The 12,460-nt window shown below is 44.4% G+C and overlaps 1 protein-coding gene across 1 annotated transcript in view; it reads left to right on the top strand.

The window, feature by feature from the left end:
• Positions 1-2,577: 2,577 nt before the first annotated feature.
• The window catches only part of FRMD4B (FERM domain containing 4B), a 117,051-nt gene continuing 107,168 nt past the window's right edge, over positions 2,578-12,460 (top strand). Inside the window, exon 1 of the mRNA XM_077822005.1 lies at positions 2,578-2,739. Within this exon, the coding sequence (XP_077678131.1) occupies positions 2,578-2,739 (162 nt within the window). The remainder of the gene's footprint in view (positions 2,740-12,460) is intronic.

The raw sequence follows: 12,460 nt of genomic DNA, 5'->3' as shown, positions 1-12,460 counted from the left end.
TAGGGGAACTGGAGTACTTGAACATGTCCAAAAATTGGGTCCTTAGTGACTTCCTCAAGAGATACTGTGATCTGCTGGTTCCAATACTGAGTCTTGGTTTGCCCATCCATAACAAAGGGATCATTACTTTACAGGGTCCTTGTTATTTTTATGCAAGGAGGCCATGTGACTGGTCCTAAGGCTACCCCTCCTTTGGTTCCAAACACTTTAAAAAGCCATTGCATGACTCCAACTGGTAGAAATTTTGCACAAAAAGGGCTATATGTGTGTTTGTGTGCTTAGTTACCAAAAATGTTTAGTCCTTCAAATTTTGCAATAAATCAACGTTTTTATCTCAGATCCTAGTGTGGACCCCTGATGTGAGGGGAATACAAGCCTCTGTGCTCTGGATCCCTGGTGTGTTTCAGGGTCTTGGAGCCTGAACCAAGTGTGGTCACTGCCCCAATCTCAAGGTCGCTAGACACACTCTCCAGGCACAGACCTTCCCTCTAGCGCTCCCCACCCCCTGTTTTGGAACCTGCTGTCCTGCCATCTAGCCCCACTTTGTTCAATTCACACCCCATTTCAAAAGCACTTAGAGACACACCTATGTCATCCCCTTCCCTAAAGCGAGGGAACAATTTGGAGTCTCTGTCACCCACCAGCACGGGCACCTGGGGTCTGACTCATCTACCAGATGAGGATTTTCCTGACACAGCCTCTCTGTCTCTAGGCGATGTTGATGAGCCTTGTCTTTATCTTCTCTTTGTCGGCAATCTCTCACTGCCGCTCTTCAAGTAGCTGAGTTTCCAGATGAAGTCTGTTCCTATCCAGCTGTACCTTCTCTTGGCCTACCTGTAGATCTGTCCCCAATTCCTGTTGCAGTGATAAATTTGGTCTTGATGGAGCCCCTATGTTACCTCTGTCAGCCTCTTCCCTGTTTCTCTCTGGGGAGTTGACTCCAAGATTTCCCCTGCCTGCTGGACCTTCTGCCAATGGGCTGGATGTTCTCTGTGAACCTGGACCACCATTCCTCTTCTTGTTGTCAGAATCCAGCAAGCCGACTAGCTGTGCCTTTATCCACTCCTCTGTGTTGAGCTGCTCTTCTCTGAATAGCTCAACTGTGTTCTTTTTAGCTGTTCTTAACTCTTTCTTCTGTCTCTCTCCTTTGGTTATTCCTTTCCCAAAAAGACTGGGACTTTCCTCTGTGCTTTTTCTTTCTGTGGTACTTGATTTCAGTGCTGTTGGCACATATGGCAATTCGCACTGTCATATATCCACCATATGTCACAATTTCTGTATGAAATGAATCAGTGAAAATTTTCAGTGGGGTCTTACAACTATCCAGTGCCAAACTATTGCCAAAGTACGGACATGACAGCTCTTCTATGCACACCTTGGTTTGTTGATTCAGCAGCGCCCTACTCTGTCACTTCCCGTTCATTGTGTGGTCGAAGAAAAGCGACCTTTCCAGACTACTTGTGTTTTTAGGGGTCACCTCCAAAACCTACCCACTGACGGCTTTCTTCAAAACCCATTAGCTTCTTAATAAGAAATAGCCTGCAAACAAAAGGTGTAGTTCTCTGGCATTAACAATTAAAGCCTCAGAGCTGATGCCTAATTTTATACTGACTATTGAGGCAAGCCTGGGATTCTCTTGTGGGCTCTTATTTCAGAGTGTTTATGTACTGTGGTCTGTTTGCGAAGGTGCTCAGCTTGCAGGAGGCTGTTTGCTTTTCTAATGCAGCAAGTGCTGCATTAATAAGATAATGTTAATTTAACAGTAGCTCAAAAGTATTTCTCTTTAGCAGGCTGATGGCCTATTCAGCGTTATAAGGTGCAGTTACTAAGCAGGAGGCATATGGTAACGTGAAATGTGTCATCCAGGGGGATGCTCTCCTCACATTGTTTGCAGGTTCCGATAGCCAAGGTAAAAGAGACATTAATATATTTATAGCCGTGAGAGCTCTTCTGAAGTGTTTTCCCGTGTGTTACTCCTGAAGATGTTTGAAGCAGGATTTCTAACGTATTATTTGATCAGCAGCTCAGCCAGAAGGAACAGATGACAGCGCTGTTCCCTTTCAGGCAGATAATGAGGTGATGGAAACGGGGGAGGGTGTGTGTGTGTGTGTGTGTACACACTGTGCCGTAGGTATGTGTGTAGTGCCTACTGAATATCAAAATGTGGAGAGTATTACTCAGGACTACTTCCCTCAGTTCTTTTCCTGTAGTATATACACGGGGTTGTTGTCAGGGCACATGGAAAAGGGGTTAACATTTAATTAGAATACATAGTGGTGGCTACTGAAGCTTAACAGAGATTTATATAAGCTGTTAAGAAGTACAAGGCTGCTGTGTGAGCTTCTGGTTGGGCTGAGCTACTGCAGCTATTGGCTGGACTTCAAGCAACACCCAGGGCATGCCTCCGTGTCTGCCCAGGAAGCACAGTGAAAGAGGAGTTTGTTTTAAGATTTGACCCTGGCTTCTCGCAACACCCCTACCCTTCGCACTCCATATAAAATGAAGCTGCTCTAACGGCAGGCATTTAAGTGAGTACACAGAGTGAGTCAGGAAGAGAGAATTTTGAAAGAGTAGATCATGGCTTCGGTGTTCATGTGCGGAGTAGAAGACTTGCTTTTCAGTGGGAGCCGGTTTGTTTGGAACTTGACAGTAACAACTTTGAGAAGGTGGTACACACAGAGAATGAGAGCTTGCCATCAAGTGATGAGAACATGGTGCGGTCTCAGAGAAGTTTATCAGGTAAACCTATGGCAATCTTTGTTTGCTTCTAAAAATACCAGAGTATTGTCCAGGAGAAATTTACTAATTCCTAGTAGTGGCATGTGTGTATTAATAACGTGATTAAAGAGTCATTTAATAAGACAGCACGTTTGTAGTAATTAACAGCTTCGTGCTAAAGTTATGCTTCCAGCCTCCCTTGTGTTAAGATAACTAGTCAGATTTGAAATCTACAAGTTTGAGGTGTCGTTAAATATTTCTATTCAAATGATTGAATCAGCTCTGTGCGTCTGTGTTGTAAAATCACTGTTTGAGAGGTTGGTGCTGTGTAAAATGCATCTTGCAGGCTGATGTGTTGAAAATTGTTTTTTGAAACTGACTGTCCTTTCTATCATAGCCTTTCAAGAGACTGGTTACTTGCTCTCACAGGCACTTGTACTTTGAATCCGATAGGTTAAAGTCAATACATAGCCTGCATTTGCATCAGACTGTCCGAGATAAAAATGCTGTGGCAGGAGAAACTGTCTGTAGCTTTTTTTTTTTCCAGTTTATTTGCATTTCCCAAATAGCTATTAAGGAAAGTTCCATCATAATATAATATATAATATAATACTTTGCATCATGAAATGGTTGTTATCCAAGGAAAGGATGATCAAAATTAGTCCTGAGATAACTGTGCTTTGAAGTATGCTTTAGCAGATGCTCTCATTACTACTTCTTTTGCGCCTGCTTTGCAGACAAAAAATGCAGAAACATATTTGCAAGTATTGTGTTATCCAATCACAGGTGGAGCCAGTTCTTGCTTGCAGTTGGTTTTGTTTTGTTTTTCTTGACTGTAAGACAGTGATTTTGTTTGATCACGCCATAGGGGTAAAAGTTTATTACAATGAGGCTGATTTTCCCCTCTATACATTGTATTCTAGCAAATGACGGAGTGTGTAGGAATCCTCTTCTCCAAAACCATTGCTATGTAACTTCCATCTGAAAGCCACGTAAAGTGGAAATCTGTCCCTACATATGAAATCTTATTTAAATCTCTGTTATATCCACAAATGGGAGTGCTGCTCTAAAATGAAGGCAAGGTCTTCTGAATGTTGGAACATCAGCTGGCCTGGTTGCATAGAACCTCTTTTTATGATGTATGCCCAGCAAAATGGTACTTGTATGGCCAATATGGATGTACCTCATGTCATTGAATTCCATTCCAATGAAGGCTGGCAATTGAACTACCTGAACTCCTAAGGGTACATTAAATGGTATATGGTACAAAACGAAAGTACGTTCTTAGTTTTCACTCCATCTTTCTGAAGACAAAATCCTAGTCCTTAAGAAAGGCAAAATTGTTGTAGATTGGAATTTTGCCAGAGTTGGGTCTACACTTAAGTTATGTCAGCACAGCTATCTCAGTCAGAGGCGTGAGGAAAAACCACACTGCTCACCGACATAGATATGCCAGCAAAACCTGCAGTGTTGACCCAGCTATATCGACAGAAGCATGCTTCTCACAACCTAGCTAACATCATTCAGGGAGGTGGGGTTTCTACATCAATAGAAATACTCCTTCTGTGACAGCATAGCTATGCCAGTATAGGCTCTGTAATGTAGACATACCCTGACCCTGAGCAAGGACTTAATTAGTGTATTTTACTAAAGGGGCTTTAAAAGTTTTCTGAAAACTTTTAGAAGCAAGGATCATGTAAATTTTTGTTTGTCCAAAGCCACTGAGTGTAACGGTTGATGCTGAGGGTTTAATCTGCTTATATCTTTAATATTTTTTAGTCTTGTGCTCTGATCCTACCATCACATGATTCTCCTTCTACAAAGAAGGCATTTGACATCCTTTTTAAAGAAACCTTCACCAACACATCCTTAACACTTACGGGCATTTTACAGTGAAAATGTGCACTCTGCATCTACTTGTATCCTACTCCTGTACTGCCAAACTCTGCATTTGGCCCACCCTGGAGTGCTAGTGAAAGATGTGTTCCTAGCGGTGGTAGAGCGAGCAGGATGCCTCAGAAGGGCACGTGAGAAGCATGATCAGCAGCTGGACTTGTGCATGCTTTGGAAAAATATAACATTTGTTCACTGTGCCAGTGTTCAGCAGCTGTGGGAGGGGCCTGGCCACACCTCCAGTGTGGATAGCCCCACCCCCTTTGGTGAAAGGACAGCTGCTACATGCATTGGCGGGCCAAACAGCCTAGCGCTTCCGGGAATGCTTGCTCTGTATGCTGGGCTTTGGGGTGTACCCAGCCACCCTCTAGCTATGCAGATCAGGTTTCAACCCTCACATTTTTAAATTGGGTTGTGTAATAATCATTCAGGCTTTATTTATTCATGTGAGAAATGGTTGAATGACTACACTGAATATTCCTTCCTTGGGGGTTGTATAAATGATGCATCACAATCTCTTGCTTTAGGTCCTGGTTCTTCTCCCGTTGAAGTGAATGGCAATCCTCCCATTCATTCCAGTGGGAGCAGGACTGAGCCTATAATTGTTGCAATGAAATGCCACGAGTATATTTGAACATCCGAGGGTCTAGTTAAAAACATCGTTTGATGGAGGGGGGTTGGGTTGGTTGGGTTTTGGGGTTTTTTTTGAACTGTGGAAGCATGGAATGATTAATTTGGGTACCTAGGCTCCCAAGGACTTTGCCAACATGACACTGCTTTATAGTTGCAGGGCCCAATTCACCACTGTATTATTCCAAGTTTACCCTGATGTAACTCTCTTGACAGCGTAACTCCACCCCATTCAATAAGCTTGGGAATCTCAGACCTCAATGTAGTACTGAATCTTAGCCTATATATGAGCAGCTCTCTCAGAGAGTAAAGGATGGTCCAGTGGTCAGGGTACTAGTCTAGGATTTGGGAGACCTGGGTTCCTGTCCCTGTGCTGCCACAGACTGTCTGACAGTGACAAGTCACTTAGCCTCTCTATGCCTCAGTTTCCCTGTATGTAAAATGGGGATAACATCACCTCCCGCTCTGGGAGGATAAATATGTTAAAGATTGTGAAGTGCTCTGATACCCCAGTAAGGGGGGCCAAATAAGTACCTCCGAAATGCACCTTTATGTCATTCTCATCCTTTTACTAGTGAGTAGAACTGAACAGACACTTAATACGATGAAAAAGGATTTAATTGAATGAAAATAATCACAGCCTTCTGGATTTCATTTGTGTCCCTATTCCAGAGGTGAAATAAGACTGTATATAAAAGATTTGGCAATAGTTACTTCTTAGTAAAAACATTGAAGGGTAATTTGTTCATTGGCTTCAAATATTTCATCCTATATCTTGATTTCCAGGACATGCATGGTTTAACTAGCTAACAGCTGTGAACAATTAAGAAACCTAGCTAGGGTGGTATTCTTAGAGTAGATATGGCTTAAGACGAGGTGGATGGTATTAGAACTGCTATTAACTATGAAGAGTTTAGAGATGATTAGATTTGTGTCTCGACTACTAACCTGGTGCCAGTAACTTCTCTTTTTTTCAAGTGGTTAAAACACCATTTGCTTTCTCATCACTATAAATCATCGTCGTAAAGAGAGGGCCAGTAGGTTTTTGTTTCCTGGGCTGGTAAATTTTCATGACTTTTCCTTGCGAGGCTGAGTTTAAAGGGTGAATGAGGTGCCATTAGTATTCAGCCATGAGCCCAACAACAATTCTTAACCTAAAAAGAGAGCTGACTTTATCTGTCAGATGGGGAAATAAATACCCTAGAACTTCCGCACTTGCCTACACTTTTCAACTTGATTCATGTGAGGGGATTGTCATGTGGACAGATACCTGGAGGCCTCTGTTCTTGGTAGTGGCACCACAGAGATCTGCCTTGGAGACCTGACTGACCACTCAGTGGCACCCACCTTCTGGGGCACTTGTGCACAGGGACTTGCTCAGTTTGGACTCTGGTGCAGAATTGGCAGCCTGTCTTTCACGCAAAGAATCCCCAGTGGAGGAACTTGAAACGGTCTCCTCCTCAGGAGGCCTGTAAGTTACCTGAGCTGACGCAGTTGCCAACTGAGCTGGGATGTTTATTTGCTCAGCCCTATTTATTTGGAGGAATTCCTGTGATGTAGGCAGGGGACATGGTGTCCTTCTCTCTTAAATAACCTCTGAACCCTGGATAAAAGAACAAAAGGTACTGTACATGAATTTCTCCTGTCACAGAGAGCTGAATCTGTATGCCAAGGAATCTTGTCTCTTACATACAGCATAGAGCATCCAGGAGTCTACCCTAGAAACGACATTGAAAGGTGCAAAGTGCTGATGGAGTGGTGGCATGGACATTCTTTGCAACTTTGGCAAGTCAATAAGAGCGAATACCATTAGGGCTTGGACAAAATCCCAAATAAAAAAATCAGCTTAGACGTCTCCAAGCATGATACCCATTTGGTTGGGGGAGGGAGGAAAGAGGGCGTGACATCTTTGCAATAATATCTGTAGCTCTCTGGGGCCACTGGGAAATGTTACTGGAGACCCTCTGGGGTGCGCAAGCTCACTTAAGCATCTATGAGTGTCGGGGACATTTCTTCCAATATAAAAATGTGACCTCATTTGCCTCATATAAACAGAGTTCTCTCTTCTGAAGTTAAAGACCATCTGTGTTTTACCTAATTTCAGTGCAGGTAAAGAGAAAAGAGAACTGGGCTAGAACATACTATATAGGATCCTCTTTCTCTCTCTCTCTTTGAGACTAATGAGCAATGTTGGGTACACGAACCTGCTGTACCAACGCTTTTCCCACCTCGTAGCTATTTGTCATACTACTGGCCTGATTATCGCTGAGACTCCGAAGTACCGTGCATGTTACTTTGCGTGCATGTACCCCAGAGCATTCTCTTCCATCGTTCGCACTTGCCCTTCAGGCGACAGAATTTTCATGCTCTGAGCCCCCTGGAGCAAACTGAGGACATGTGGACAAGTGAGTTTTGCAAGTTAAAACACAACTGACGCCAGGTTCAACTGTTAGTGTTGGCATGTGCGGGTGTGTACCACGCATACGTAAGAGGAGAAACCATTCTGATACCCAAGGAAAATCGTGCAATAAAAATCCAAGGCACCATTATAAGCATATGTCTGACATAAAAACAGAGTGGGGAAGTGGCACCTCTGAAACTAGGTGTATAACTGAACAACTTACATCTGTCAGAATCTGATCTGCAGGTATGTACGCTGAACTTGTGATTTATAGACAACACTCATTTTAACCTCAGGAAGGTTGTTTCCTCCAGGTCAGGTGAAGAAATTGCTGATGAAGCAACAGTGCAGAAGCTTGGCACTCCATATGTTTGCTTCACACCTAATTTGGGGTGGAGGAATAAGAGAGGAAATGGAGAATTTCTGCTTCCCTATGGTGCAAATGCAGTTAGTTTGGACAGCTATATCTACTCATTTCCTGTACTACCACACCCTACCATTTATTTTTCTTACAGATATTGACCAAAAATGTGAGACTTTCTAGTTTTTCCTTTTCAAGGAAAGAAAGAAAAGAAAAGTCAATCCTGTTCCATAGGCCTGATCCTGAGGAGTGTGGAATACTCAAGGGAGTGGGGGTTTAAGCGTGTTCAGCACCTCACAGGATCCAGCCCAATGGCCAGTGCTTTTGCTCTTGCGAGTTTTCAGAACACCTAGGTCCCCCTTGATGGGCCAAGGCTTTTAAAAGTGACCACTGAGTTGAGTGTCCCCATGTCTGGCCAACATGAGACACTTCTTTTAAAGGGGCCTGGTTTTTAGAAAGTGCTGAGCACCTGCCCCTTTTAAGTGTCTCAAGCTGAGCACCCAGGATCATGAGTCCCTTTGAGAACCTTTGCTGTGGTTATACGTCAGTTTTGCAAAGGGATTTGAATCAATGCAGTTACGCCTTTCGGAAATACTTTTTCTGTATTTTTATCTTGGACTTTACTACTGATTATTTAAAAGATCCTTTTCTTTTTCCAAATACCCCTCGCAAGCAGAGAACATTCAGACACCGTGCAATGGCTTTCTTTTTAATCAGCAGCTGAAAGCAAGTTTTAAACTTTTTTAATACCTTCTGAAGTCTTGAGAACAGAGCTTTGCTCAGGGCACACCCCACCCTGCCAGTTCAGAATTAAGTTTAATTTTACACATTCGACTTTCCAAAAACAACTTTCCAAATATCTCTGCCAGACATATTTCCATTTGAGCTCATGATATAACCGTTTGAAAGAGTTTGTTCAAATGAAATAAATTTTTGTGCTGCCCCTTCCCTCCCATTTTAGCAGACAAACTTCATAAGCAGACTCTGAGCTTCATCTCATTTCCTTCTAGATGTCGCAGTGTCAGTTTCAAAACAGAGACCTCTATTCACTAACCATTTATATTAGCTGTGATTTTTTTTTCAGTCTGATGTGGTTCACTAATACGTTAACATTTCAAATGTAGCTGGTGTTAGTTTTCAAAAACAAACTCTTATAGAGGTGTCCAATGGGGAATCTCCTTGTATTTCATTTCCACAGATGTTTCAAACTTCTCCAGAAAGTCTGGTTAATTCCCTTTCACTGGATGATGGGTTAGCATAAATGGAATTTAGGGCAAATTTTAACTCCCTGTGTTTCTTCATTTCTGTTTGTCCTTTTTGGTTTCTATCGTTGTCTTTCCATTTGCCTGTGTTCAGTAAAGATCAAGTGGACAGTGAGTGCTTAAAATAATACTGTAATATCTTTGTCTTCTAGTTTTACTGTCCCTAAAAATCAGGGCATCACTCTTAAGACATCGGAGTCATAATTAGTCATTAGTAATTCTACAGATCTTCTGTACAGATGGAGACAAGCACATTCTCAGTGACTGCAAAGAGGATAATGTTATCAGCATTGGGATAGATTAGCTTAAGTTGTCCTTCCACACATGCACATTCATTCTTTCTCTCTCTGTAAATTACCATTTCTTTAGATTTGTACAAATGCTTAAAAATAACTAACATAAAAATACAAGGCAAGTAATACCCTGAATGTGAGGCAGTGTAATCAATTCTGAGCCTCCCTCCGCAAGCCGTGCAATGTAAAAACTCAAATTGCTGCCCTCTGCCATCATCCTTATAATTCACCCCCTCCCTATTTTCAAATGCCCAGGAAAAATATATATACTTTGCTATGTGCCTTGAAGGTCATTAGTCTAGGCTATTTCAGAGCAAAGGGGGAGCAAATTCCAAAGCAGTTAGGGTTCTTGCAGAGAAGAGAGGCAACTTTTCCAATTGGAAGGTTCTAAACCATTTTTAGGTCAATTCCTTAAACTTCACCTAGAAATCCTGAATAAGAGTACAAATGGGGACATGCTTATTTTCAGCTTTTTTGTTTTGTTTTGTTTTTTAAGTGTGCTAATTTCTTGTCATGCAAACATTGTCTGCCTCTCTAGCTCTGTCTCTAATCACTTGTAGGGTCCAAGAACCATTCATTATCTGACATTGTTGAAATTCACCTGGATTAAAGATGACCTGTTTGCGTCCCTCCATCCAAGGGTCTGGATGTTTGTTTGGTTCATTATGTATCATGAATTAATTCACAACATTGGAATTTCTATTACAGTAGCCCCATAAGGATCAGGGCCCTATTCTGTTGTGTTTTACTTCGTACAAACACAAAGTAAACTAAGTCCTGGCCCCAAACAGCTTAGGTCAGGGAAATAAAGGCACAGAGATGAAGTGACATGTCTCAATTTGCAGGTTAGGGTCAAGCCAGGATTAGAACTCAGGTCTTCTGCTTCCCATTTCTAATCACAAATGTTGAACTGCCACAAACTTAGAAACAGAAGTTAATATTAAAATGGATGACAGCTAATTGTATGGCCTGGCATAGAAAAAAAACCTCTTACTGTCAAAGTGGCACACCAATGCTTTAGATTTTTCATATACAGGTATATGGATACACTACTCTGTCTTTTATTGTTGTCTTACATGTGGTTTGTGGAGATGAAGACTGTCTAGGATGCTTGGTTTCTCTCTTCTCTGTCTGCTCTCTTGTTTGTTTATTGGGCTATTTTGCCGCTTCGTTTTTTGCTTGTTAGCTATCCAGAGGCCTCTGCACATGGGGTACCAGTATATATAAATAAAGCTGTCACGTTATTTATTGTTCTCTTGTATGACTTCTGGTCCCCCCAAAAAGGGCTCATCTAGGAGCTGACATAGAATAGATAAATGATTATTTCAAGGTGTGGTGTCTCCATTCCCAGGGCTCCAGTGCCCACTCCTCTTCGTTGTTCAAGTTAAGACAGATCCTTACAATGCCAGTGAAAGCTGCAGGCCTTGCAGAAGTGCATTGCTCCCAGTGGCATTCTCTGTTTGCAGAACTATAGTTCGCTACTAGACACCTACTACTTTTGCCCTTGTAACCAGTCAAAAGACTGCATGTCCCTATATCTCGCTGCCTGGGCCAGATTAACCATATGTGGGCCCGGTGCCAAACATATTTGTGGGCCCCCATGAGGTGGGGGGATTGTCCTCCGTGCGAGGCAGGGGTCCAGGGGCAAGAGCATAGTGGGGGGGGGGTCGGTTCCCGGAGTGAGGCAGGAGTCGTGGACAAGCACAGTGCGGGGTGGTGGGGAGGTCAATCTCCGGCCAGAGTGAGGCGGGGGCTGGGGACAAACGGGGCGGGGCGGACAGGATCCCCTCTGGGGCAGCATGGAGCCAGTAACTACCTCTCTCCTCCAGAGCCGGGTTCTTGGGAGTCAGTTCTCTCTCTCCAGCTGAGCTGCAGCTCCTCCAGACGACAGTAGCTGTTCTTCCCACCCTCCTCCTATTGGGATCCAGGAAGTGGGTGGGACAACTAAAGAACAACAGGGACAGGAGTGCGGTCAAAGGGTCAAACGAAGGGAACCGGACGGGGACACCGAGCAGAGAACCCTAGACAGCGCCCACTGCTCCTCAAAGGCATCAAGGGAGTCAGTGGACGCCACCCAGAGAAACTCTGCCCGGAGGCGTGAACGGACGGAGGATCGGAAATAGGCCCCACAGTCACCGGAGACTCCATTGGCCAACCTCCTCACCCTGGTTTTATAGATGGCCACTTTAGCCAGGGCCAGGAGGAGGTTGACAAGGAGGTCCCGTGACTTAGTGGGGCCACGGACAGGGAGTGCATAGATAAGGAGGTGAGGGGAAAAGTGCAACCAAAATCTTAACAAAATATTCGTAAGGAGCCGGAATGGGGGCTGCAGCCTGGCGCGCTCCAGGTAGACGTGCGCCAGGGTTTCCCTCACGCCGCAAAAGGGGCAGGTGTCCGCGATTGGGGTGAACCGCGCCAAGTACACGCCCGTGCTCACGGCCCCGTGAGGGAGCCACCAACTGATATCCCCGGCGGGCCTCGGGACCAAGGTGGAGTATAGACCGGCCCACTGGGGCTCCTCATCCTATAGAGGTGGCAGGAGGTCCCGCCACTTTGTGTCGGGGCGGGACGCGAGGGTGAGGACGTGAAGGGTGTGGAGCACGAGCGTGTATAGATGTTTCCTTGGCGCGGTCTGGAAACGGACCGGCTGCAGCTCATGTAGCTGGCTCACGGTGGAGGGGGCAGGGAGTGGGTCAGTCGGGTCCACGGGGCAGGGGCCCGATGAAAAGGTCCAGAGGGCCTGGCATGGAAGGTGGGCGGGACCCTTAGGACCCGGTCAAGATAAACCCGAGCAGCGGGCAGCAAAGCTGCCCTCACCTCCTGAAGTACACACAGGGGAGTACGAGGTCTGGAGAGCCCCATGCGCTGAGCGAGCATCAGGGGATCCAGCCAGTCTCTCCGG

This window comes from Eretmochelys imbricata, chromosome 7 (assembly GCF_965152235.1).
Source record: "Eretmochelys imbricata isolate rEreImb1 chromosome 7, rEreImb1.hap1, whole genome shotgun sequence".
Taxonomy (NCBI): Eukaryota; Metazoa; Chordata; order Testudines; family Cheloniidae; genus Eretmochelys; species Eretmochelys imbricata.
The sequence above is the reverse complement of the archived record's forward strand: the minus strand, read 5'-3'. Positions and strand labels throughout refer to the sequence as shown.